Here is a 27,770-nt window from a genome sequence, read left to right on the forward strand (position 1 = left end):
GATGATTTGGGGGTAATGAATCAAGTTTGTAACCATTTCAGAATGCTGTCAGATCAAGCCTCAGCATGCTTCCACTTGAGAACAGCTGGGGCCGCAAACGGCAAAACCAGGAGCACCGATCTTTTCTCTTCCTTTCATGTTTCCTGTATTTTCCTTTCGTCACTAGTTAACTGCCCCAGACAGTTCTTGTGGATGCTGGGGAAGAAATCAGTCGATAAACAGAGCAAAAGATGGACAAAACAGATTTGATGTGGGAATAAAGATGGAGATCAAGACATCTCGCTATCGTTGGTCTCTCAGAGAAAACTATTTAAGATTAAACCAAAGATTTTGAAGGGAACTGAAGGAAAAAAATCTAATTGGAAGACTAGCATCTTTCCCGACTGAGGGCTAATAATGGATATAATCCACCAAAGCATCAAAGACTCCCACCAATCAACCAAAATTTTACATCCTATCTTACAGTAAACCTGGTGGTCAAACAAATAATCAAGCTCTTCCAGCCACGGGGTTCTCGAGACAGTGGTAGCTGATAAAGACAAGAAAAGAAAAGAAAAACCACAACAACAATGGATGAGATAAAAACTGAGTGCAAGTAGCAAAAAGATGATTGAAAATGGCTTCAAAAAGTGAGAAAGTTATTTATTGGTCATGCTGAACTCAAGAGCAGCCCTGCCAAATGGTTGGAGGTCCTGAGCTAACGTAGCGATGGACAGGAAACGATGCGATCGCCTTCCAACAGAACCTTTAATGGGAGAAGACCACAAAGCTGAGGCCAGAGAGGAGATGAACCGGGAGAGAGACCACTCGCTGAGAGTGAAGAGGGAATTGTGCAAATGAAGAATGTCCTATAAAAAAAACAATCAAGCAAACATTGAAGAGTGGACTATTGTCCACTTCGCTCAAAGAATATTTACTGTCCAGTTAAAGAATGTAGATCTTCATATTGAAATTCAGCATCACGTACCAGAAAGGGTCTGCAGCGTTTGATCTGACAAAACAAGACACTTCACAGCAAAAAAAAAATTGCAAAATGTGAAAGACATATCGACAGTCAGAAAAAAAAGAAATTCTCCCTAATTTTCTGCACATTTCCAGTCTCTTAAAATGAAACAGAGGAATCTGACACAAGCAGACATACTCGACTCAACATATTTCAGATTGTAGTACATACAAACACACACAAAACAGATTATCCAATGACCTTATAACTCTATTTAAAATTTGAACGTGTTTAGCAGCAACAGATAAAGCATAAGTCCGCATCTTAGAACAAGCAAGGTATTCTGTAAATTTAAGTTGTCAAAACTAAGGCCATGCGCGCACGAAGCCGGTTTCTTTGACTGAATTAGGCTTTGATTGTCTTTCAGGCCTGTATACTGGCTCCAGCGCCCCCCATCACAGCATCTCCGTGGAGCTCCTCTCCCCCACCCCTAACCCCAACTCTGCCCCCACCGCCGACCTGCCCCCCCGGCAGCACAGGCTGGACCGTGACCTCAGCAGCCCCGAGCATCTGCCCCCGCTGACTGCCATGCGAGACGGGTGAGTCCCTCTGCAGATGTGCAGCACATCTGTGGAGACGCGTCATATTTACTCTGACGCTCCGGGAGGTGAAATCTAAATATGTGTTTCTGTGTGTGTGTGTGTGTGTGTGTGTGTGTGTGTGTGGTGAAAGTTGACGTCACTCGAGTGGAAAGGCTTTTGTCACAGTCCACTCACATGATGAAACTGACTTCTGGAATAATCTCAAATAAATGTGAGGTATAGTCATGTGGCATCTGTAGAAAGAATTTCTAGTGGAAGTCAGTGCTAAAGCGCGGGGGCCTCAAACAAACAACAGATGAAGATGCATACATCTCTCTCACATATTAACATGTCAGTGTCCTCCCAACTGTTCAAACACACATCGAATGAACTCTCTTCCTCCATCAATCCCGTTGACAGCAACGCGATTGTCACACAGAGTTTGACCAACTCGGCTTCCATTGTTTTTCCACCTATTTATCATCGTGAATCGAGGCACAAGCCAGAGGATGACCCCCACTTGCATCATGTTATCTTAAGCGCTCTGTCCTGCTGACAAACCCATTTGGCCATGTTACTGGAAACGACTCCACGACTCCACGGCCCACGAGACACCCCTCGTGGGATGAAGGGCCGTGCTGGTCGCCACAGGGTCAACGTGACACATTGCGAGCTCCGTTTCTGGCACGGCCATCGCCGTGTCCATGAGGTCCCCTTTAATCCGTCAAAGCTGCGTAATTGGATTATGACTTGGGTGTTTGTGTTGTGAGCGGTTTTAATCCCAAGCGACTTTGAATCGTTGAATTATCTCTGCAAACAGAAAACATCACCGTGTTTATTCCCTGTCCTCTAAACCCCTAGTCCTTGTATTCAGGACTGTTCGCATATCATATACGCTTCCATTTGTTTGGGAGGACGTATCTACTGGTTAATTATTGAAAAAGGACGTGCAACTGGTGAAAAGGTTCTGGAGAGAAAGCCATAAAGGCAGTTTAGTGTTATTCAGTCAAATGTTGCTCCATCTTTGGCATCTTCTGTTCGGTCCGGTTTGAATTACCGGTACATGAAGAAATCAATCGACTGTAAAGAGAATAAATTAATTACGCCTTTGCCGCAAAGCCGCCTTCCGACATCGGGTTTAAAAAGAGTGAGAGTGTGGAGGCTCAGCATGTTTCCTATTAGTGCCGATGATTTCCTCAGAGGGTTAATAGGGCAGCGTTGGCGGGGGCCAAGTGTCGTCAGGAGGCACAGCGTGTGCTGTGCCGAACGCTGAGCTCGAATCCAGGGAGGTAGAAAAGGAAAACGGCCTTTTACAGTTTAATAACATTGAGAAAGAGTGGATGGATTCAAGCATCATAAACCCCGTGCAACGAAAGCGATCCGGTTACATAAACATGCTTTCTTTTAACTCTGGTATTCTGCTCTCTGGGTGTCTGTGTGTGTGTGTGTGTGTGTGTATGTGTGCGTGTGTGTGTGTGTGTGTGTGTGTGTGTGCAGGTGTGTGTACTCGCATTTATGTGAGTATACACAGCATATGCTCATGACAGAATGAGGCTTGCTGGCTTTCTTATTCCCAGGCCCTGCATGCATTTGTACTCACGTGCATCTCTGTGTGCGGGAGTGTGTGTGTAGGTGTGTGTGTGTGTGTGTGTGTGTGTGTGAGAGTGTGAGTGAGAGGAGTTTACATATAGTAATCCAGGAAACACACATGATTGCACGTGATTGGGGTGTGAGACACAGCAGACTTCCAGCACAAACAGTGCGGCCGGTCGGCGGCGGAAAACTCGCCTGGACGTAAACATGCGAGCGCCGCTCCGAGACGCCGGCTTGGGCCACGGGAGCATCTGGAAGGCGATGTGTTGTTTCAAGTCTTGAAAGCGGGGAGGAGAATGCTGTCGAAAATGACCTTGTGGTTTCAGCGCCTCTTCCTCTCGGCGGCACGCACAATTACCAGCACCAAGAGAGGATTGGAAGGTGAGAAGTCGGGGGGGAACGACTTATTGGATACGTCTATGCGGGCTTGCTCCTCCGGGTGCTCGATGAGGAACATCTGAGCGCTGTGTGCATCAGTGTAAGTGGGTAGGAGTTGGCAGTGTAAGTGGGCACGCCTTATAAGTAATCGCTTGCTGAGGCGCCTACTGTGACGACAATGTCGCATTTACAAATTTTCGGATTGCGTCACACACACACACGTATATTTTACTCCCCCCCCCCCCCCCATGTCTTCACCCCAAGTTATGGACAGAGGGTGGGGTCAAAGAGCAGGTTGGGGGGGGGGGGGGGCTATGGAAGAACAAGCTGGGCATGAACCATCCACTCACACTGGCCTGAAGATGATGGAGCATTTGATTTACATGCTGGAAGCCTTACTGCCAAAGTCAATAACAGTGGCGCACTTGTCCCCCCCCCCCCCCCCGCGCACAATTTAGCAGGACGTTAAACATTTTTGACAAAATGACCAAACTAACCTGCCGCTGGTGTGGCAGCTGCTGACCTCACGGCTAAATGTGTTTACTCAACCGACCCGTTTAGCAAATACCAGCATCGTTTTTCTGAAGCTAATATTAAAATATGTGCGTTAGAATATACATTTGGCGATAAGTGTGTGTGTGCGTGTGCGTGTGTGTGTGTGTGGATCCCCCTCTCACGGTGTTCCACCATGGCAGCCTGTCCTCGCGGGGAGATGGGTGGTAAATGTCCTCGTTCACTGCTTCAAGCGTGCGGTTACTTAATTGCCGAGGGCGAGCCGAATGCCTTCACCTGAGTATTGATATTGGAGCCCCTCTGTCAATATTAGCCCCCGGGGGTGGTTTGATACCTCAGCAGTGATTGACATGGGCTAATTGAATTAGAGTGTAAGGAAGCTGCATTAAGAGTTCCTGCTCTGAAGTGTGGGGGGGGGGGGGGCGTTTTCGAGCCATTATTCTGTAATGATTCCAAAAAATGAGTGTCAGTCTCACGATCCGAGCTAAAATGAGGGCATTCGCTTGTCGTGCTCGTAGCATTGGGATAACGCTTCTACAAAAAGTCGTCATTAAGGGTGGATCTTTGCATTTGGGGGCGCAGTTGTCTTTGTGGGACTAATGGACAGCTTTCGGGGCTCCCACAATACCCTGAGCCCCGACTATGCTCTGCAAAACTGGGGCCTGCAGGGTTGGTTTTTAGCTTTAGCCAGGATGCTGTGTAGTCTGTCTCTCAAGGACAGCTTTAGCTTGCTAAGCAGAACCAGAAGCGTTCCCACCAGTCTGCGCCAAAGAAGCCCATGTCATCCATCAGAGGAGCTTAATGCTTGGCTACAAAGGGGGGGGGGGGGGCTGAGGGCGTCCATGGGGAATGCGGGGTCCATGGAGGGCAGGGGATGATCCCCCCCGCTCCCTGGTGGGACAGTTAGCTGCAGGTGAAGGAAGACGAATGAGGAGCAGAGCAGGACTCCTCATGAATCTTCTAACTCGCCGGAAGACTACAAATATTTAATGTCAGCTCTTGTATCTGCAAAAATAAATTTGAGTTAATGATCATGAATGTAGTTTTTTTTTTTTTTTTTTCCCCGGAGGATGGAGGCAGTCATTCCTGACCAAGACTTTTTGTTCCACTTTAACTTTAGTCATAACCTGCGGTTGAAGCATCCCACTCATTCCTACTCATTCCCACTCATTCCCACTCATTCCCACTCTGGCATGAGCTTTCCCACATTACTCACAGAAAAATTCACCGAGCTGTTCCTCTTATCGGTGAGCTCAGAGTGAAGTGTCAAAAACCATCTCCGTCATCACTTTGGGGAAAAATCCTTTTCAACATTCCCGACTTTCCCTCCGTGCGAGTAGAGTTAGCATCAGTACGGTATTTCACAAATGTGTTCAAACGCTCCCTTACAGCTTAATCTTTTTAATATTCAATGGTAAAGTAAAGTCTCATTGCACTGGGACAGGAATGGTGGGGGGGCACAGGAACGATTCCCTTCATACCTTCAGCTTGCGGCGCTCGTGAGCTCAGCTCAGCGACAGCAGGGCTGTGGGGGGGGGGGGGGGGCAGCTGGTAGTGATTAGCTTGTAATTCAGTTTAGCTGCACATAGAGGCAGCTTGTAAAAATATGAACAGTATAACTGTTTCCTGAGTTTGTGCTGACAGCAGTTCCTCAGGGAACGCTGCTCTCTGCAGGAACACATGGCCGCGCTCTGGGCCCGCGCCAATCCGTGGATTAGCCACGCTTACAAACAGATAGCTTCACCGGAGCCGCTCTAAACGCAAGGTACCACACAAGCGTTCTAAAGTTTTACGGGGTACACGCGGAGGTCAAGTGGCGTCCATGCATGTGGTAAGGGGACTCAAATCCGATACCCAGATGATGAGCCAAAAGCACTCGCAGCAAAAAAAAACACTCCAATGCGGAGCAGCTTTGACTCCCAAGGGCACCAGTCCCATCACAAACAACTCAATTTGTATTGATTCAGATTTTAAAGACCAATGAAATTTAATCATATTATTACATTTGTCCTCCACCCAAAATTTGGCACAACTTTACGTTCATTTTATAAAAGTGTAATTTTCCTTCTTTTTCTACTCACTAAAATTCATTCCTAAACTCAACTTTCACGGCGGCGAACTAGGAAACACCTGCCGTCCGACAGGAATACTGAACGGTTTTGCATACGGTGTATTCATAGACGCTGGAATTTTAAGTGAGATTGAATGGGTACATTTCCTGATAAAAATTAGTATTTGTTGCAAAAAAACAAACAAAACATGCACACATTATGACTGACTGTCAAATTCCAAACCCGCAACCCGTCTGCGTGGAGGTTGCATGTTCTTCCCGTGTCTCCGTAGATGTTTCAGTCCGAATTAAAGTCCAGAAAGACTCTAAAGTGACTCTAAAATGGTCCAAACATCTCAGCCCCTCTCGACCAAACCCCCTTCTTAAAAGCGCCCCCCCCCCCATGCACGGAGCGAACCTAGAGTCGGCTCCATCCGAGGGCCCGGCTGCTTGCAGCAACACTCTGTCATCACATTCATATAGCACTTCGTATAAAGCATACGCCTCAAAATCCACAGCGGCAGTTTGTTGTGTGTCGCCATTCCGTGAGAGGGAATTAAGCACCTTTTTGAATGTCTGAGGGATAATTGCCGGCGTGGTTTTGAATTCGGCTATCAGTCTGAATTTGGTCCAGATTGCTTTTCCATTAATTTTAAGGTAAAGAGTGGAACCTCAATACGGCCGCTAAACCTGCGGCCGTATTGAGGTTCTTATTAACTTTCACTTTTAGTGGTTTGAGTAAACATGGTTCTTATGGCTCCTTGAGCAAGGCACACATCCAAAGTCCAAAGTCACTTAGCATTACAACTGGAAATGGAATCCAATTAGTGCATCTGCAGCTCAACAAAGACGGCATTTATGGTTTAATATTTACCTTTGTGTTTTTTAGGATTGATAAAATTGACAATTTTGATTAGTCTGCTTTAAAGTCCATCTGTCTTTTTCTCTGACAGAGCAAAGATAGCCAATCTAAGCTAAATATATCCAAGAAATACCAGCAGGGATATTTTATATTATTATTATTTAAATGTAACTATTGGCAAGACATCAAATAAGAATCTTTCAGAAATTGTAAAAAAAAAATAACAACTGCTGTAAAACATATTATGTAGCTCAGTTTGACGCTGCAAGGCTGCGATATGACTTCTTATGTAAAAGGGAATGAGACGGCTGCTGTGTTTAGACTAGAGACAGACGTGTAAACTTGACACTCGAGGCATGACTGGAAGAGGTTTTGCATTTCTGCTCGTGTTTGTACAACTTTGATGATTCTGAGGTGGGATTCCCCTCGTGTAATGCACAATGTCATTCTGCAAATATTTAGAAATTCCTTGATGTGCACACTTTGCAAAGTCAAAATAAAAAAATAAGAACACATAATAATCACCAGGATGACTGCATACTTTTCACGTTGGATGATATGATGTTATACAGAACTGGTGACAGCCTCTGCACAAACTCACCGAAGCTGCAGAGGATCCGTTTCTCTCTGCAGCTTCTTGACGGTTCAAACCAGTTTAAATATGGTGCTAAATGGTCGAGTTACTATCAGTTGGTAGGATCGGAATATTCTTCACCATTGTCTTCGACTTCTTTGATTTCCAGGTTGTGTGTTTTCATAGCGCTCAGTGTTGCAATGGAAACATAGAGTAAAGCGAAGTGTGCAGGAGACTAAAGAATCACAGCACAAATGTCACCAATGTCTCTCTTTATCAGTGGTAGGAGGCGTGTGTGTGTGTGTGTGTGTGTGTGTCCATCCGTGGGGAGAGAGCACTTCAATGTTCTCCCTGCAGTTTGTTGATTTAAGATCATAATATGTGGTAGGAGGACGGTTTCGTGTGGATTTCCACGCGCCTGGAATGTTTCTTCTTCATGTGTTTGGGATCACTGGCTGCTCCGCCGAGCTCGCCGGATCATGCGGTTTGCGAGAGACATGTAGCTCCGGCTTTGATCGGGGGGGGGGGGGGGGGGGTGTCAAAAGGCACGAAGCATTTTATTGAGAAAATTATAAAGACTGTCTCTTAAAGGGATGGCTAATATAGATCCAGAGTTTTTAAAAGCATGTGTGTGTGTGCGTGCAACTTTTCTCTCCTGCAGGGTATCTGGTCCCCTCCTGTCCCCAGGGATGAAGGGAACAGGGACACCTCCTCCTCCTCCTCCTCTGGAGAAACAGCATGTTCACCCTCATCACAAGCCCTACGCTCACTATCACCACCATCAGTCTGCCAGTGAAGGTAAGACATCTGGCTCACTGTAGCTTCAGGATGTCCGTCGTGACTTAAAATGAAACTGTTTGTTGGAATTTCAAATGTAATATCCTGACATTTTTCCCATCGCCAGTGAGTTGGTAACAGGTATTGCTTTTTTGCTTTTATATAACTTGCTTTGCGAGAAATGTCCCTTTTTTAAGTAAGAACATCCGTGTCTTTTTTTTCCCCCCCAGTGGCTTTACTGCTGCAGACTTCAAACAGACACAGAACTTTGTGTTTCAGAGCAGTGATGCTACCCTGTAGCTATGTCGGAGCATTTTTAGAACAGAGAGAGAGAGAGAGAGATTAGAGTCGTAGGGACGGTGTGGGGAAAACCACATGCCGGAAACCCTTTCCCTGCGTCGAATTAGCCAACAAAATGCTGGCTCATGTATTCAGCTGTCTCTCAGCGCCTTTGCATGGCAGGCTCGGCTGTCACTCCCAAAGCCTTTTTCCTAATGCTTTAAACACAGTTTTCCCTGTAAAGAGCTATACACGGACGTCTCTTTAACCGCACTGCGGCGAGAGAGTTGCGTAAAGGCGCTCCAGGAAAAGCCTCTCTCCCATTATCGTGAGTCCTGCGGGTAGATTCCGAGTACAAACCGAGGAGATGGGACAAATGCTACACACTGTAAGGCTGGCACGGCCAGCGCAAGCATAAACATACCATTGTCATAATTTAAGAATCAACCTTCAGCTGGATGAGGCGACCTTGGGAAGAATCACCTATAGGCGGTGGTGGCAGTCGATCAAGTCCTGGCTTCTATTTTTCCTCCTCATGCATCCCTCCTTTATTGTACAGAATACCAAGGCAGCTTTCAGAGCTGCTTCCATTTTGGAGACTCCTACAGGATGGAGCAGACCGGCGGTGGCGTCCACGTCCCGGGAGACTCTCACGCCTACAACTCCCATCAGCACAATGGCTTCCACGTGCCATCCGGCAACACTGGCAACGCAGGTGAGGACCATTCCCCTTGAGCGGATATTGACGAGCTTTAAATGATCATTGGATTCTTCAGTCTTCTTTTGCCTTCCCTTCCAGGCTTCAACTTGACCCAGGAGCTACAAGGTGCTGCAGGATCCCAGTTCTCTTCCTGCCCAGAGGAGAGCATTTTCTTCCAAATGGGCAGCTTCGATCGCAGCCTGAGCCACATGCCCTCCGTCTACACCGAGACATAGAGCAACACTGGAGCCGGGCACGCTGCAGCAGCCCTGCTTTACACGCTGCAGCCCACGACGTATCACACTCAGATCGCCTGCTCTACTGTTCTCTGATACCCAGGAGGGTCGCGCCAAACCACAATCACACAAAATGTGTCTCGGGAATTTGTTGTGTGGGCATTTACCAGGTTGGCTCATTAGGAACTGTGTCACATTTTGGAGACAAAATTTAAAGGTATTATAGCAATTAAATGTTACCATTTTTATTCTAAAATTTGCAGTCAATTCATCTTTTTCAAAGTCCAATACTGGATCACTGGAAGGCTGGTGACCCTTCACATTCGTCTTGTGACTCTGTACCTATAGCCCCCCCAGCCCCAGGTCACGGTCCACTGGGTTAGATGGTATTTATATACTCAACATGGCAATTTTAAAGAAGGATTATAAGAGTCAAATAATTACAAGACATGTACAGTTTTCTTTTTATTAATGTAAAAAACTGTTTAAAATTCATACACTTCATATAATCAGATTTACATTTACTGGGAACTGAGAATCCGGCTCACGCTGGACGGTGCAACCTGATAAAGCTTCAGTATTAATATATAAATTTCATAAGTACTGAATGAAAAAGAAACGTCCTCTCCCCCTTTCTCATGTGTATCCATGTGATCTACATCTGTCAATCTATTCGAGACTGAAGTGTAGAAAATAATATATCATTTTGCTGTGTTAAAAAAAGGTTTCTGGAAAAAAAAAAGGTTTGCATTTCCCTGTTTTGTTTAGTGTATTTTTTTCTTTATGAATTTATTAGTACTGAAATAATGCAGAGAAACCAACCTATTAATTATTATTATATGTATAAAATGTACAGTTTGTTTACAAAAATCCTTTGAATGTCATTTCTCAGTGTAAGAAATAAATAACTGTCTTATCACACTCGGTCGTCGTCTTTGAAGGTAGTACGGGAAAAAAATAATACATTTAAAACCGCACAAATCAATAACTTCATGCTGCGGGCATCTTGCGCCCTCGGGCGGATGCGGATCAGTACTGCATCTCATTTCTGCTTCTTGCTGAGGTAGCTCTGATAATAGAAGCGACTGAAGAGAATAATGAGGGTGACGCAATAACCAAAGACCACCGTGTTCATGGCGTCCGGGAAGTCGCACTCTGTGAACAGGTTGTAGCCGGTGTGCAGGAGGAACAGCAGAAACTGCAGCTGAAGAAACGTTCCGGTCAGCCTAGGTCACCATCGGAGCGTGACGCACGGGGCCGGACACACTCACCAGCTGCAGGGATGTGAGGTATCTCTTCCACCACAGGTACTTTTGCATGTCGGGGCCAATGGCTGCCAAGCCGTAATAAGAATACATCACAATGTGGACAAAGGTGTTGACCAGGCCGATGAAGAAAGCTGCAGGATGAGCAAGCATTAAACACTCAGGTCGCTTCGGTGCCCTTTGACTTGAGGGATACAGGTGTCATTCTTGTTAACTCTACCAAATGAAAGATTAAAGTCTCTTCTTTCATCAGAAAAAAGAAAGTGTGTTCCTACCATTTTGCCTTCCGGAGTTATTTGGCCGTTGAAGAAAGGCAGATTTCAATGGCAGGGTTAGTAGTGAATGTTTGGGTTTCAAAAAACGTCTTGAGACGTGAACGGCACTCAAAGAGTTAATGGAATAATCCGTTTTAAAACACAACATAAATTTGAGTTAAGCTTTTTTTTTTTTCATTATTTAGATTCACACCTCTCACTCGGGTTAATGTGTCCCTCGAGGGAGTAAAAGTGTTAGTCTGTTTCTCAATGATTCCCATCTTTCTTCATCATACCCCCCCCCCCCCCCCCCCAATGCATTTGTTCCAACTGAGGTCAAAAGTACTTAAAAATATATCATAAATAAATGGTTTCATTAAAAAAAAAATAGAACAAAGATAGTTTAGATAAAGCAACAAATTGTGTGCGTTTGATATCGATCGAGTTTGTTCGCCTGAACTCTTTGCTCCACGCTTCAGTAAATGACTTACACTGTCCACCGGCCACATACTTGACCCCCGCCCACCAGTTGAAGATCATGGTGCCGTGGTGGTAAACATGAAGGAAAGTCACCTGGTTGTTCTTCTTCCTCAGGATGAAGAACACCTGGTTGTAAAGAGAAGAGAGTTCTCAATCAAACGCTGAATTTCAGGACAAAATACCGCAAAGCACGTTGTGAATACGAACCGTGTCGCTGAGCTCTACGACCTTGGAGAAGAAGAACCACCAGCAAACTCTGGCCATCTGGAGAGAAATTAGTTTTGCATTCCATTTATTAATCAATCAATGACTTCATATAGCGCGACTTGCCTACCCTCAGTGCCAGCGGGCTGCTGCTGTAATCCACCGGCTGACAGAGGAGGCTGTAGCTGGACAGCCAGGCGGTGACCAGGAACTGGGGATCGATCAAATCAACCACCATCAATACATCAACACAGAGAAAGGTAAAATATACAAATACAAATACAAAAGCACAAACCCACCTCGTAGAACATGTAGGCCGACAGGCCGACCATGGCAAAGTTGTAAATGATAAGAACGACTCTGAGATCAACGGGTTGCTTGTGCTTCATCAGGCGAGGCCCGACCCGGACGACGCAGAGGTAAACGAGGAAGATGAGGGAAACCGGGACGGGGGAGTAGACCAGCGGCCACGGGTCTGTCCTCTTGTCTGGAAGAGTATGTACAGCTGTTACATGCTTTACAGGTGTTACAGGTGCTACAGGTGTTACAGGAACTTTTGGGATGCGAATCATAAGAATATATTACAGCACACATCTATAATTACGGAGCTGCCTTGATGTTTCCACATGTTTTTTGACTGTTAATCTGCAGCTCTGTTTTCATTATTCGCATTGATATGCACGCAGCTCCCGTGCACACCCCGATGAACGCCGTGCGCTTCAGAGAGTGGGACTGTCCGCCCACAAACTCGAGCAATGTGAAGTCATAATATGAGCTGTCCGTGCGTAAAGTGGAACGCCGGCCATACCTCCATCGTCCACTGTCCTCTGGTAGACACGCAGGACACTCTGCCACGCAGAAGCCATCTGGAATGATAAAGAGATCAATGAAGGAGGAACTCAAACCTGCGGCATGTTAAGATTCCATTCTACTCACTGAACTTCGCTCCGGATGACGCGTAATCGTTGCCACAGCGCAACTTCCCGTCCACAGCGCCGTCCTGACGGGGTTGGATGAGGACAGACCGGAGGGACGGGCCGCCACCGCACGGATCGCCCGATGCGGGAGGCTAAACTAAACAAACCCCCAGCGCTGCAGTGTCGTTGATGTTTCGATGAGTCACTTTGAAATGCTTCGGTAAACATTCCACAGATATGGATCAGTGTTCTACTCTTTTCCGTGGAGACTTTTGAGAGTTTTTTTTCTGAGTTCAGTCGACGGGGCAGCAGGGGGCGCTGTTTCCCGTCACGATTTACACGACCAGAAACTTATTTAAAAAGAATAATCCTCAAAAATGACTAATATATTTAATCCGTTGGATCAATCTGACCAAATGGATGATTTACAGAAAATTGTTGACCAAGTTTTTATGTCAGATAATTTGTTTATTGAGTACATAAATAACGCCTTGATAATAAAACATTGACCCGTTCTCTAGCGCCACCATTAGGCCAAACTTTAGAATTAGTTCATTATTAGAATTAATTATTCTTGAAAAAAAAAGAAAAATATCAAAACTTATGATGTAGAAGTCTCAAAATCCTGAAGGGCCAAATGTATCAAATATGATAGACTGGACTTTAAATGGTTTTAATTCCTCGTCAGTGACTTTATAAACTGTCGTGGAACCATTGAACAATCCACAAAATAACTGAACGCACTGATGAACACCAACGAAGCTGGGACTGCCTCATGAATGGAGACACATCTGGTCTGGAAGAGAGGAAGATACATCATTCTGATTGAAGCAGGAAGTAAAGGAGCAACGAGAGGAAACAATGTTGCAGGAGAATCATGGAACCCTTTGAACCGTTTGATCTTCACTACGGTGGAAACAAAGTAACTAAACGAACGGAGCCGCTGCAGAACGTTAGAGATACATTCACAGGTGTGAGTAGTAGGACACGCACGCAAGTTAAAACTGCTGATGGGGTTAAATCGACCCCAGAGGAACACCAATGTGTGTTCAGTGCATTGAAAAAATATCATCAGCATTTTATTTTTAATTAATTGTACCCATCAAATTAGGAAAACTCATGAAATATGAAGTTAAAAATATATATTTTTTTACATTTTATTTTTTGAATGATAAACAGTGAATAGGGTCAAACTCTATTCAAAAATCAGTTAAATACAGTATAAGAAAAAATCATGAAATAAAAACATTTTATTTAATCAAATACAGCAGATTTCTTCCCCCCCTCCATGATGAAAACATGCATAACAGCTGAAGCCAGTGATTGTGTTTGTTGTCCGAAGTTATTTGTAAAACAGGGAGTCACTTTAAATCAGGTGATACATTTGAAGGATGAAATCAGTGTTGCTTCATATCATATAATAAAATATCCACACGTTTTATTTTTTAACAGCGTAAAAGCGGATCTTGTTAAAATACTCGCTCTCTGATCTCTTTCTTATGGTAACACGGGGCTGATGTGTCAACATTCCTGTTTAACGGTCTTGAAGAAGGAGCTGAGGGAGCGCCGTCTGCTGCCGTCGGCTGCATCCAGTCTGGGTCTCTTAGACGTCTGTAGATTCTTGCGATTCTTTGTGCAGCCGTGTTTTTGCGTTTTTCCATCCTGAGACAAGCAAAGACAAACCACAAATTGGAACCTTATGCTCAGTGCAGGATCACAAGATAAGATACATTTCCGTGTAAATGTAGAAATAACCGCGAAAACCTACCTTTGAGGTTTGTTCTTTCTGAGGGTCGCAACGCTTTAGGATCTGTAGGAGAGTCACCACAGTGAAATGAATGACCGGTAGACTCTGTTTAACAACGACAGTAATAAGAAGCTGCAACTAAACCGCAGCGTGACGTCACTGAGACACTCTAATGTGGGAATAAAAAACAAACACACACACACACACTCATAAAGCAAAAAACCTTTTTCACTCCTGTGGAAACAGCAGCTCCCTCCAGAGCCGACCTGGTGAGCCACCGAGTGTTTCCACTCTGCGTTTGTGTGTCGCTGTCCTTCAGTCGCACGCTGTGAACCACATACGTCTGGCGGATGTGCGAGAATATGTGAACCACCTGCAAAACAGCGCATCGCGTTTGTCACACAGCCACAGTGGGAGTTTGTTGTGCATGTAAAAGTGCGGTCTGACATGGAGCTCACCTCTCCCACACGCTGCAGATCAGCAGTCAGATGCATTCCTGAGATCCTGCTGATCTCAGCACACAGCGCCTTCTTCTGTTCCACCTCAGAGCTCTTCTCTTCCTGCAGGAGACTGGGAAAGTCCCACAGGCCTGCCAGCAAACCTATCAACACACACATGCCCAAGCAAATCAACAAAATGGAAAAGACAACAAAAACTGCCATTGAAGGTAGTGGAAAGGGATGTTCATTTATAATTTGATAGGATCTAAAAATATTTCTATTTAAATATCAATTCATTTCGTAATATTTGAGCTAATCCTCATTTAAATTTTTTCTCTCCAGATCTTTGGTGTTGTTGCATTTAGTGTTTCAAGTTGAATTTTAATTTGCCCGACTAAAATTGAAACTTGTGAAAAAAGTCCAAGTGATCATATGGATACAAGCCGAGCTCATCGCTGTCATCAGCACCACAAAGAGATCCTGCAGGGATAAGCCACGCCCACCCACCGTTGTCAGGCCTCTGTGAGAGCAGATACTCGTCCTCCTCTCCGGCTCGGATAACCACGCAGGTCAGAGTTCGCTCCACTCGAGGCGGCTTCTTCGCCGGCTTTCTGGGGAAATTCTGAACACCCATCTCGTCGTCCCAAGGCTCGGAGGGACAGAGAGGACACGTCCCACCACTCACTGACGGGACAGGATAAAGCGCTTCACTATAACACCACTGCTGTGTCAGAGTCTGAGGAGACGCCCCCTCAGGACACTTACGACAGTCTTCTATGTCAGGCGGGGGTGATGGCTTCTCATCCAGCTTCCCAAACAGCCTCCTGGAGTTTTCCCCTTGTTTGACCTGCAAATTCACATCCTGTATCAGTCCACCGTCCCGTCCAGGAAGATCCAAGGCGTTAACAATCTCATCTCATCTTTTTCAGCATTTGTGACACAAAGCACAAACTACAGTATCACCATTGCTTGCTAGCATTGGTTTAGCACCTAGCATGTTTTTTTTTTACCTTGCGGTACGAGTGGCAGTGAGACTGTACAGGACACCGGCTGCACAGCGGTCCTTTAGGGGTGCAGACTCGTGCCCCCAGCTCCATCATGGCCTGGTTAAAGTCCCCGGGTCTCTCAGGGTCAACCAGCATGTTGACCAGTCTCCTGAAACAGTACAATTTATCGTTTAGAATATTTTAGAGAGGACGCGTAGACAGTCCGGGCTAAAACGCCTGCCTGGCAGAAGGTCGTGTCTCGATGGTTTTCACTTTGAAGCTTTATCTCACCACAGCGTGTCCGTTACTGCAGGACTTGTGCTGTCGGCGCCGACGGCCCTTATGCGGCACAGAACCCGAATCACATTGCCATCCACTGCTCCAGTAACCTAGGCAACAGAGATTTCCATCATCCGTGGTAAACAATGCAGTGCTGCCATCAAGCGCGGCCTTAGAGTTTGATCAGGTCCACAAGAATACAACCAGTTGTGGTGCAGGTGTGTGTGTGTGTGTGTGTGTGTGTGTGCGTGCGTGTGATGACCGACCTGGCCCAGTGCAATAGAGCCTATAGCTGCAGCAGTGTAGCGTCCCACCCCAGGCAGCTGTTTCAGCAGGCTGTCAGCTGTGCGAGGCATCTGTCCCTGAAGCTCCGTCACCACCTTAAACGCAGCAGGAACACTTTTTACTCTCTATACTATGGTTAATGGGTAATATCAATCCCTTTTCTAAAACTGCTCCTGCACGGGGCTGCGGGGGGGGGGGCACAAAGCTTTACCAACCCATTCTACAGGCTTGCTTACGATGCAGATGATAAAAGCACCAACCTTCTGAGCTCCTGCATGCAGCCGTTTCCCTCTGGAGTAGTAGCCAAGTCCAGCCCACATTTGATTCACTTCCTAGATGTAAAAGCAATAAGTATATTTAATTTCAAGTAACTATACGATTCTAAAAGCATCTTCAGGGCCTGCGTTTAGCTTTTCTTTTTTTAGTGATCACCTCGAGCGTCGCTGCTGCCAGATCCTCCGCTGTGGGCCAGCGCTAACAGAACACAAAAAAGGGATAGCATTGATTACATTTAAGACCAGCTTGTCAATGTAATAAACACTTCATTGATGCCTACCCTCATCCATTTGTTGTAGTAGTCTATTACCGTGGCAACTTGGGTCTGTTGCAGCATGATTTCTGAAACCCACACTAAAAAAAAAAAAAAAAAAAGCAAGACCACTGTTGTGAAATGCTGCAGCAACAGTTTAGGCCGATTGGGAAATGTTTTCTTACCGGCGTACGTCCTGATGTTGAGGTCCGGTTCTGTCGCAGCCTGTGAGGAAAGACAGGGGGGCCGGTCAACTGCCGATCAGCGCCGACACCCAGATCGCATTTAAAAAGGACACCACGCCAATCCAAATTACGCTTAAGTAAATTACTGTGCAATACCAACCAAGCTTGCAGCAGCGCGTCCTGCACGATGCAGAATTTAAATGTGCATGTGTGATTGATAAAGATTAAACACGTTGTCAAAGCCAGGAAACGAGCTGATTCTTTACCAGAGTCCTCCACGGTAGCTCTCGCTTCTCCTCGTCGTACCAGCGTAGGAGTCGAGAGCGGAGCAGCTCAACATCAGCAGCGTCGTGGAAAAAGTGAAACGTGGATAGCGGCGAAGCATCAGTGGTTTCCTCTGGAACGGCAAAAACATTTCATTTACAACGGGGAAAGGAAAGTTTCACTTTACATTCAAGTGATGAAAGTTTGTCATTATTTAAAGAAGTCCTCGAGATGAAGTTTGGTTTTCTATTGAAATCATATTAAGGGACGGTATAATTCATTGTGTTGGGTGTTTCTCAGGAGTTTGAACAAAATTACAAATATTTGAACACTGATTTGTAGTTTTAACGTGTCTTACATGCGTCTCATGTGAGGTTAGGCTTCCGGGATGTTTGCAGGCACCGCCGCTGTAAACTGTTGCTAAACTATGAACTAAATAGTCTGAGTTTCCACCAAACATGATTAAAATGACACTTGCCCTCTTTCAAAGCCGTCTTGGATCTCTTCCGCGTTGGTTTCGCTTTTTCCGCCATCTCCAGTCCGGTTCTTTTGCGTCTTGGCATCATCGAACGGAATCTGCTCGTAAACAAACACCGCGAAGCAGACAGATCTGTTTATTTATTTACGCGCGCACGCCACGTTCTGAGCGGAAGAGCCGCAGCTCGTCCAATCCGCTGCACGGAAAGGCGAGACGTAAGATTGCGTCACATCCGGGCAGTGGGTCGAACTCCACAGACAATAACAACGCATTGTGTAACTATTATGTGATATTATTACTATTACGTGGATTAACTATCATTATTAAAAGATACATTTAAAAGTAATACAAGGTCGTGCAAAAAGTAAAATCATTCAGTGAAAATAGACTCCGTGACATTATACTGGAGCTCATTTAATGTTCATCAGAGAACAGATGATTCTTTTCTCCATTAATTGAAATAAAATTATGAAAAAAAAAAAAAAATCAGATAAAGATCAAACTTAATCCAAGTGACACATTCACTATGTTCCTTTTGACCACCATTGGGAGGGCTACAGAATTATTAAAAGGAAAGGCAGGAAATCCTCCTCTGATCTTGAGAAAATTATTGTTTATAATGCAAAAAAATGTGTTGTGTGGCTTTTAAAAAAGTTGCCATTTTATTTGTCGTCAATGAGACACCCGATTGTTGTAGTTGTGTCTGCCTATCGTGAATTTCATAAATAGCATCACATTAAATAGAAGAAATAATTTTATTGAATTAAAGCTGTGAAATAACTGTAGTTAAGTGACAAAATATTGCAAATTTAAATTGGCATGACAGTAAGATGCAACATTTTAATGTTGTCAAAATTCAAACTGGTCACTGATGAAAACAATACAAGACCAAATTATTGTATTTTAATTGTTCTACATGATATTATAAACATGAAAAGGTAGAGAGAATAATAGATGGTATTGAAAGAATATTTTCGTTCTCCACATCATTAGATGCTTTTTTCCTTCTGGGTCAGAGTTTGTTACCATCCAAAACTGAAATGCAAAGACAATATCATTTTTGGGGTCACATAGCACAGATGTTTGAAACATTCTTTTGACCAGCCTCACAATAAACGAATCAATACCTTCAGTTATGTGCACCGTGTTGGTGAGCAACATTTCTGCTTGTGCTTCATCCATATCCATGTACAAGCTGTCAGACTTGTGCTGTAGAAAGAGAGTGATGGCGTTTGTTAGCTCCTTCCTAGCAACGACCACATTGGCCTTTAAACCAATGCCTTCATAATAAGACGTTGTTAAAGCTTACCATCAAGGCTGTAAACAGTTCGATGCCAGCGACTCGTTGCACTTGATCCTCAAGGACTGGATATGAGCGAACAAAATGCTGCGCAGAGATGAGTGCTGTGTTAACGTGTGCATGCAAACACGCAGGGCTGCCAGATTATTGTAGGACAAAGGTGCACATTCCAGTATTGTGCATATTTGTCTTTATGAAGGCATGGTAGTAGTACTGCACCTCTAGGGCCAGACCTGCTTGTACTTGTGCATCAGTGTGTTCTCTGTTGCCCATAGCATACAGAAGATGCCGGATCACTCCAAGAGAGAGGAGCTCACGGGAAATCTCTTTGCTGCCCTCCGCCAGAAATCTTCAAGACAAACGTCGCCACGAAAAATAATTAGGTATGAGAGTAGCCTTCAGGATTTACACTGAGCTGATTAAAGACTTTGCATTCATAGGAATTCAATATAGCACATTTTTTAAACATTGCTTTGCAAAACATTCATTACTGTCTGTCTCGCCTTGTAATATTTAAATCCCCACCGTATGGTTTTAGCTGCAGCAGCTTGTTGAACAAATACAGGCAGCGATCCAGTAATCTTGATTATCGCAGACTCTGGAGAGATGGAACGGAAATGTGTCAATATTGTGTCTAAAATGAGACAAAATGGTCAAAGGACATATTTTGATATGATGTGTGTGCAGTTGGAAAATGATCTGTCAGTTTCTGAAGCCCAGATAAAATTCATCACTGCGTCAGTCAGAAGAATGAAATGAAATGAATGAATGAAAGGATAAATGACCACCTTCCATATTCTGCTGCTGCTGCATTTCTTTAGTCGGCCTCAGGAGAGCCACCAGTCCACTGAGGAGCACTGGCCTTACATCATAATCCTTCAGGTCCAGGATCAGATTTATGGCTGGCAGAGACATAAAGTATCAGACAAGATTTAAAGGTGATTTTCTGCATTAAGGTATGATAATAGCAGGAGAATTCTATTGTACACACAAACATAAAAACACAACTCGTCAGCTACTGTCACAAGTTTATCGCCACGTTTCTCTGCTGACCTCCAGCCTGAACCTCCAGGTGAAGAGACCTGAGCAGATCCAACAAAGGTTCCACGATGCTGTGAGGGGCTGTTTTCATCTTGGCCTGTCAGGAACAATGGAAGAAAGGAAGAAAAAATGAGTTACAGTCGGTTTCAAACCGAATATGTGAACGGGTGAAGAGGAGAACATGAACGATAAGCATTATTCTACGCACCGAATCGCACGCTTCTGTTAGGATGCTCAAACGTAGTATTTTGCACGTGAGTACACTTATTTGTGCCGTGCATGAATGACCACAGTGCTTTACCTGCATAGTGTGCAAGGTGTGCAGGACAAGCTGCTGGGCCCTAGGGGAGCTACAAGTCATGAGTGGGATCAGGCCTTTGTAGACTTGGCTTTGGTATTTGGGGTTTCCATAGGACAGGGACTCCAGGACGGCCCATGCTGCGTCTTGGCTTTCATCTGTGTTTGACTCAGCCAGGCTCACTGTTAACGTTTTCACACCTGAAAGAATGTAAAAAAAACAACAACAAAAAACAAGTGGTCCTGCCTGACATGATTTCTACATCAAGAGGAATAAACATGTTATTTGTTATACAGCTAAACTTTACCACGGCTGTCACAGATCATCTCTTTGTACTTGCGACCAGCATTTGAGACGGCGAGCAGAAGACGGAGGGCCTCCTTCAGTTCCTCCTCCCTGCTCCTGGAGAGGCTCGAGATCTCCAGGAGAATGAAAACTCCTCCATCCTGCACGAACTCTGCTAGGTACTGATCACTGGGGAACGAGAAACAATGTGGGTAGCCAACAAAAAGAAACCTGCACGACGAGGCGCAGATGCAAACGTAGCTCATGGTAGCATTTAATCTCACTCACTGGCACGCTGCTGAAAGGAAAATCCCAATTGATTTAAGCTGCAGGACTAAGAATGTCCCAGACGTGTATCTGGACGTTCAGTGAAGGACTGGGTACAAGTATGACATGGACACCTGGAACCAGCACTTAATCCCTCTGGAACATGAGACATGGAATATAGCCTTTGCTTTCAGCCACATAGACAAAGGAAGGATACGTGAGTCTGGTCCAGGTGGTGAGTCGGGCCAGGAAGAGGCTGGCTACCTGCGCAAATTCCACTTCCAGCTCGTAGAACGTCTTTCCGGCGTTTTGAGCCAGGAAGGTTTTCAACATGCGGCTGCGGACCGTCCGGTCGCCACGGTCCCATTGCCCTAGAAAATTGAGTACTTTGCCGATATTCGCCTGAACCTCCATCCTGTCCGTCTTTGTTCCGTCCTTCTTTTCACTTCGGCTATGAGAACGCTATTAAATATTTTGTACCTAAACAAAAACAGCCACACAGAATTGTGTGACTTTAGAAATCCTGCAGCTCGTCAGTGGAAAAACCTTCAACATACTTATTTTAATGTTCTTCGCATGCTTCTTTATATTTGCTCTTTATTTCCCTCGTCCTCTGTAACTGCATGGTAACGGTTGCTTAGCAATGTACCAACAATCACTGCTGCTGGAGGGGGGGAAAGGGCCCAGGGGCTCAGCTCGAGGTAAAGTTCGGCTGGGGCTCAGCCCCCCCCCCCCCACTGTTTCAGCCATTAATAAAATTAAAAAGTGCTCTTGCAGAGGCTGCATTTGTAGATTCACTCTTATATTTTGTGCGTTTTTATATCTGTGTGTAAAATGACATTATTTTTGTGAATGTGTTTTATCATGCACCAACATGTTACCTGACTTCTGATGACGTCATACTTTCATTTTACTCTGTTCTTCAATATGCTTAACAAAGGAGTTCATATTTGTCTGAAGGCATTGCATATTGTCTTGGTGAATAATTTCTGTCTCAAACAGGCTCTGCCAGAAACGCTCTAAAAACACGCAAGCAAAAGTACGTTCATGGCGAGCACGCGCGCACGCACGCTCCCGTGGTAAACCGCGAGGCGAAGTCTCAGCACACACACACACACATCGTGCCGTATGTCTGCGGGCGCACAGGCACACACACTCGCTTTTACGCGCGACCGAGCGCAGTCCGGTGAGCGCCGGGCTGCACTCGGTCGCGCGTTGTAGAGTGTCTCTGTACGCACTCACACACATCGCAGGACGCAGACCTGCAGCACCCCCTCGTGGGGGATTCGAGGACATTGTGGGTGTGTTGCTGCCCTCCGCAGGCTGCTTCTCCAGGATAACGCGCTCTCCGGAGAGAAGGAACAATCTCGATGCCCAACAGAGCAAAGCGCGGGTGGAGACACGATCAGAGCCCCCTGCTCACAGCAGTAGTGAAATGATCCGCGTGCACAAACGTGCCCTGTCGCTAATCGATGGGACTTTTTTAACCCGCCTCGGTGCCAAACAGCGGCGGACGCGACACCGAATCTTCTCTGTGCACATTCGGAATCCTACTCGAAGCATTTCCGGCACTCCTAATCGATTATTGCGCCGTACTTTTTTTGTTTTTAGACTAATCGTTGCGCGACAAATGGCCGATCGACCGGCATCAGGCCGCGTCAGAAGCGCGCAGGGAGGGAGAGAGCGAGGAAGGAAGGGGAGGGGATCTGACATTAAAGCAACACAACAAGGAAGCGGCCGCGGAGACGCAGACGCCTTTTTAATAACAGCCGGAGCGAGTGGTGAAGGTGCAAGGCCCAACGGCGAGCTCTGCCCGGAACTCGAACCGAACCCTCACACACTGAGCGGGTTCCGACCGAGTTGGATTTCAGGGCGCGTTCAGAGATATGGGTGAGAATAATGAAAGAGGGGATTAATAATTGTGATTCAGAGAGAGAGAGGGGGGGCAGGCCTCTTCTGGCGGAGAGAGCCGTGCTCTGATGGGGGGGTGGAAACAAAGGAAAGCCTCATATCAAAGCCGCAATTAATGAAACACCAGTTTAGATTCCTCCCATCGAGCCAGGGCTGCTACCATAGTAGCATCCTGCAACGATGAATGGCTCTTATTGTGAAGTCCGTTAATGAAATAATGGCTCCTTCTAACTGATCCAGAGGTTCCAGTTGTCGGCCAGCCTGATGTAGACTCAGAGTAACGTTACTTTACATCGTTACAGAGCAACGTTACTTTAGGGTATGTGAGTGCTTGTGGCTGCGTCCTCAGGTTCGGAGCCGCCCGGCTCCCCGCAGGCGGTGCTGGAGGACGGAGGAGAGGAGGATGAGGAGGAGCTGAGCGGAGGGGAGGAGGCAGATCTGCGGTCCAGCTCCGGCCGGGGCTCCCTGCTGACCCGGAGGGGCATCACCCTGAGGGTGCTGCTCAAGGACGGCCTGGTGGAGCCGGGGGACGGCGTGCTCGCCATCCACTACCTGGTAACAAGACGCATCACGGCTGTAGTCCACAAAGTGGGAGTGCACTCTAAAAAAAGGACGAATTATCGTCTCCTCTCTGCCTCCGCAGGGTAAGAACTTCGTAGGAGACCTCTTGACCGATGGAAAGATCCGATGGGTGGAGACGGGCCAGATCTTCAATTCTCCAAGTGCCTGGGCAACGCACTGCAAGCGTCTGGTCAATCCGGCCAAGAAGTCTGGCTGCGGTTGGGCATCGGTACGCTACCGGGGCCAGAAGCTGGTCCAGTATAAAACCACCTGGCTGCACAAGTACCAGCCCAGCGCAGACATGGTGAGAGCGCGATGGCATTCCCCGTTAAGGCGAGACGGGAAACGCGGACTCTTCGGGAACAGCTGTTCAAATAACAGAGGGAACGGCGAAGGAATCGGAATGCAGAGGTTGCATGTAAATAGAAATGCGTTTGAAGGGGGGGGGGTTGTTGCTCAAAAGTCAAGATGAAAAATCTATTTCAAAATATTCTCGCTTGAAGAGCAGGGTTGTCGTCCTCACGCTGTTTTTTTCACTCACCGTGTCCAGAGCCTGGTGAGTGAGGAGGATGATGATGAGGAAGAAGAAGAAGGGAAGACAGCTGTGCTGGCAGATGAGAAGATTAAAAACAACAAACCTGGAATAAATGGTACAATTCCCTTTTTACTGGAAGTCGAATGCGACGCGTTTCGGTGTTACTGGGGGGAAACGATTGTTCTCCACTCTTCCAGATGTTGTCGTCGCCAAGAGAACTGAGAGAGAGAGAATTCCTCTCAGATATTGCACCTTGGGCCCCCGGGACGCCACGAGGTACGGGCGCTTTATTACGATCAAGATCGTTCCACGTGATCGATAAAGAGAATCGGACTGACGAGCACCTTTTTTGCACGCTCAAGAGATCCGCACACGCTCGTGGAGCTCTCCGCCTTCTCGGCCATCAACCGGTTCCAGCCTTTCAACGTCGCCGTGTCCAGCAACGTGCTGCTGCTAATGGTGAGCAACGAAGCCCCCCCCCCCCCCCCCCCCGAGGCAGGCTGGTTGAATATGAACAGCCGGCGCACTCACTAAGTCGCCTGCTTTCCTGCCTTCCTCAGGACTTCCACTGTCACCTGACCACCAGTGAGGTGGTGGGCTACCTCGGAGGGCGGTGGGACACCAATACCCAACGTGAGTTTCACCCCAGAAAGCACAGGCAGAGTAGAAGTAGAGCAGAGGATGAAAGAAATCAAGCGCCTCCCTCCCTGCGGTCTTACAGTGCTGACGGTCCTGAGGGCTTTCCCATGTCGGACCAGGCTGGCAGACAGAGACGCCGCTTCTGCTGTTGAAGAGGAGGTAACGCAATAAAAGCCAGTCCGCATTTAGCTCCGACAGCAGGTGTGCCTCCAGAAATCAATGGGATACATTCACACATGTGTCTCTCCAAAGTCACAAACTCCGTCTTGAATGTCGCCGACTTTGCATGGTTGAAATTCTGTATTAATTTCCAGTAGCGAATGTGTGGTGGAGTTATAGCTAATTATAGCTCCACCCATAACAAAGGTTACGCTGAAAAATGGCCAAATAGTATCTGCTCGGAACATCTGCTGGTAAAGTCCTCATCTGGATCTGGAAGCATGCAAAAAGGGCTTTTGTGCTGTGGAGCAAATGACAGAACAGGAGATGCCAAAAAAAAACAAAAAACGAAAACTGCTAAATATTTTTTTTTTTTCAAATCGACAAATTATTTTTGTTAAAGCTGGGCCGCTTTCTAATCTCGACTCTGCTGTAGATCTGTCAGAACCTTTTCATGCGCGGCCTGTCGCTGGTGGGCTGGTACCACAGCCACCCACGAGGTCCGGCTCTGCCGTCGCTGCAGGACATCGACTCCCAGATGGATCATCAGCTGAGGCTGCAGGGTTCAAACAACGGCTTCCAGCCATGTCTGGGCGTCATCTGTGGTGAGCTCCTGCCCCCCCCCCCCCCTTTTTTTTTATTTATACTACCAGTACACCCATAATTCTCTTTTAAATACCTATTTCATTGGAAGTTGTGCAAACACGTTATTTTATCCCATCTGGTGGAATGAAAATACTGTATTGCTAAAATAAAAAAACAATTTCATCACAAGCCGGAGGCAAAGAGGTTCTTTGTGATTTATTATTGATTTGATTTATTTTTCCCAGGTCCTTATTACCATGGAAACCAAGGTGTGGCATCCACAATAACTCCATTCTGGGTCGTACCCCCGCCTGAAGTGAGGACACAGATACAACTAGTGGAATCGTCTCCTTGTTTCATGGCGTTCTACCTCAGTTTGCCTTTTTGTGATGTTTCCTAAAACACCTGCATGCGATCTGCTTCTCTGCAGCAACGGCCTAACGATTATGGCATCCCAGTGGCCGTAGAGGTCACCTACGTACAGGACAATTTTCTCACCAGCGATGTTCTTAATGAGATGGTACAAACCTCAATCCTTTGAAAATACCATGTAGAAATCTTTCGCTTTAAACACCAGAAGTCATTCTGAAAAGGTCTGGGCTCCTTCCCCTCCACAGATGCTGCTGGTCGACTACTACAGGTCAGCTCCCGACCTTGTCCAGTTCACCCAGCACTGGTGTCCCGACACCTCCATGATCGACAAAATCAAGGTAGGAGGATTGATGAGAAAAGTCGATGCTGGCATTCTAACATCGCCGCGGGCGGGAGGTGATGTGTAATCTGTGTGCCCCCCTGGCCTGTTCCTCAGGGCTCTTTGAGTTGCCACGCTCCCAAAGACCAGGCCTACTCTCAGATCTTGGAGCATGTCTACGGTCAGCTGGGCAACATGCACTGAGCGGATCTCCAGTGGCAACCCCAAAGTCTTTCCACTTCAAACGGCACTTGAGCAGAACACGGTTGGAGTAAAGTGCGCGAGATGCAGCGACCTGCAAGACAAATGCCTTGAATTCTCTCATACTTGAGTGATGCTTCATTTTTTTTTACAGACACCAGTCACTCTGAATGTACAGAATCCGTGACACTAGTTTGTATTCACCATTAATGAGAACCATCAAATGTACAACTGGGTGAATTTACACCAGAGGTTTACAGATGTGCACTGAAACCAGTCTGCTTGTCTGGCCTCCCACCTAACACACGGACCTCTGTGCCTACCTACCAATATCCTGTGGTACGAGCAGATATTGCCAGATATGCACAATGTTAAATGTTAATGTGTTGTCAATGCCTTTATAGATGAAACCAGTGGAGCAGTAGTTTCTGGTGGTTGTACACGTATCTGAAAATATGCAGGAATGTCTATTTTCATAATTCTAATCTGCAAGGGTTTGTAAACTAGTTCAAGTTAAATTGGATGATTGCTGCGTGGTGGAAGTGCTGTTCAATACGAATCTTTGTGTGTGTGTGTGTGTGTTCCCCTACTGTAGGATTGTGAGTCTGGACAAATGGCTTCCTGTTTACCTGTACTGTATTTATTACTGTGATTTCTGTGGTATCCATGTTTGAAGACAGAGCAATGCCTTAAGCCTGCTGATCACGAAGCATTAAAATACACACACTGGAACTACATAAGCATGACTTATTTATTTGTTGTTGAAGTTTCTGATCAAATGTGCGACGTCATGAGTTCAGGAATAAAAAGAACTAGGATAGGCACCCGGGCCTAATTATCACAATGCTAACATTAAAGCTAAGTTAAGACGTATTTACATGACACTGATGGCAATGTTCTAATTCAGTATACAAACCAGATTCCACTCAAATACATTTTGAGTTTTTCTTGGGAGGGCAAAGGTGGTCCGTAATCAAATATAAAAGCTGTCAACACGACATGATTGTACTCAAATCTAGACAGTTGGTTCTGCATATTTAGTGCATCAGCCACAAGACTTTTGTTTTTGTCCATTTAAAACCAGCCATGACTTGACATCAGAAAATCCCAAAACACACTTTTACATATTTATATTTTATTTATTATAATAATGGGGAAGTGGGGGACAAGAATGAAGCACATACAAAGACTTTTGATAAATGACAATAATGTGATTAAACTATATGCATACAAAAAGTAAAAAGAAAACTTAAATCTAACATTTATAAAAAGGTGTAATGTAGGTCCACATGCAAAGACTTATTTAAATGTTTCAAGGTCTTGTATATAAACATAATACTATGGAGAGCCAGAATGATTCAATGTGGTTTAAAAAAGTATTTAAGACTGATTAAACAAATACATAAAGAAATTAGAGAGGTTTTTTTTCTTATAAAATATGGATTAAAATTGTTAAAAACAAGTTTCCAATGTTGGTTTGAAGACAAACCTCATGTTC

General features: G+C 45.7%; 4 protein-coding genes across 4 annotated transcripts in view; 2 read left to right on the forward strand and 2 right to left on the reverse strand.

Moving 5' to 3' along the window:
- LOC137899474 (zinc finger protein GLIS1) overlaps nucleotides 1–9,486 on the forward strand; it is a 60,730-nt gene extending 51,244 nt beyond the window's left edge. Inside the window, exons 7-10 of the mRNA XM_068743511.1 lie at nucleotides 1,371–1,542; nucleotides 8,156–8,292; nucleotides 9,110–9,265; nucleotides 9,350–9,486. Coding sequence (XP_068599612.1) covers nucleotides 1,371–1,542; nucleotides 8,156–8,292; nucleotides 9,110–9,265; nucleotides 9,350–9,486 — 602 coding nt within the window. The remainder of the gene's footprint in view (nucleotides 1–1,370; nucleotides 1,543–8,155; nucleotides 8,293–9,109; nucleotides 9,266–9,349) is intronic.
- Nucleotides 9,487–9,972: 486 nt separating this feature from the next.
- Nucleotides 9,973–12,555, reverse strand: elovl8b (ELOVL fatty acid elongase 8b). Its single transcript, XM_068743251.1, has 7 exons — nucleotides 12,498–12,555; nucleotides 11,989–12,176; nucleotides 11,820–11,900; nucleotides 11,693–11,749; nucleotides 11,497–11,611; nucleotides 10,758–10,885; nucleotides 9,973–10,690 (listed from the first exon to the last, which is right to left on the reverse strand). The coding sequence occupies exons 1-7, from the start codon at nucleotides 12,553–12,555 to the stop codon at nucleotides 10,529–10,531; spliced, it is 789 nt and encodes a 262-aa protein (XP_068599352.1). The 3' UTR covers nucleotides 9,973–10,528.
- A 1,459-nt stretch (nucleotides 12,556–14,014) lies between these two features.
- mutyh (mutY DNA glycosylase) lies at nucleotides 14,015–21,404 on the reverse strand. Its single transcript, XM_068743512.1, has 25 exons — nucleotides 21,208–21,404; nucleotides 21,012–21,080; nucleotides 20,746–20,912; nucleotides 20,442–20,638; nucleotides 20,153–20,237; nucleotides 19,888–20,001; nucleotides 19,625–19,697; nucleotides 19,319–19,448; nucleotides 19,109–19,186; nucleotides 18,890–19,008; nucleotides 17,800–17,897; nucleotides 17,324–17,454; nucleotides 17,058–17,097; nucleotides 16,900–16,973; nucleotides 16,776–16,817; nucleotides 16,604–16,675; nucleotides 16,325–16,438; nucleotides 16,071–16,168; nucleotides 15,789–15,948; nucleotides 15,555–15,640; nucleotides 15,301–15,473; nucleotides 14,812–14,954; nucleotides 14,577–14,726; nucleotides 14,375–14,416; nucleotides 14,015–14,268 (listed from the first exon to the last, which is right to left on the reverse strand). Exons 1-25 carry the CDS (start codon nucleotides 21,402–21,404, stop codon nucleotides 14,128–14,130), a joined length of 2,793 nt encoding a protein of 930 aa, XP_068599613.1. The 3' UTR covers nucleotides 14,015–14,127.
- Nucleotides 21,405–22,876: 1,472 nt separating this feature from the next.
- mpnd (MPN domain containing) lies at nucleotides 22,877–27,006 on the forward strand. Its single transcript, XM_068743513.1, has 13 exons — nucleotides 22,877–22,880; nucleotides 23,251–23,456; nucleotides 23,545–23,766; nucleotides 24,013–24,112; nucleotides 24,195–24,273; nucleotides 24,360–24,456; nucleotides 24,558–24,630; nucleotides 24,719–24,795; nucleotides 25,232–25,400; nucleotides 25,626–25,696; nucleotides 25,811–25,900; nucleotides 25,998–26,090; nucleotides 26,189–27,006. The coding sequence occupies exons 1-13, from the start codon at nucleotides 22,877–22,879 to the stop codon at nucleotides 26,273–26,275; spliced, it is 1,368 nt and encodes a 455-aa protein (XP_068599614.1). The 3' UTR covers nucleotides 26,276–27,006.
- The last annotated feature ends 764 nt before the right edge of the window (nucleotides 27,007–27,770 follow it).

Source organism: Brachionichthys hirsutus, chromosome 9 (genome assembly GCF_040956055.1).
Source record: "Brachionichthys hirsutus isolate HB-005 chromosome 9, CSIRO-AGI_Bhir_v1, whole genome shotgun sequence".
Taxonomy (NCBI): domain Eukaryota; kingdom Metazoa; phylum Chordata; class Actinopteri; order Lophiiformes; family Brachionichthyidae; genus Brachionichthys; species Brachionichthys hirsutus.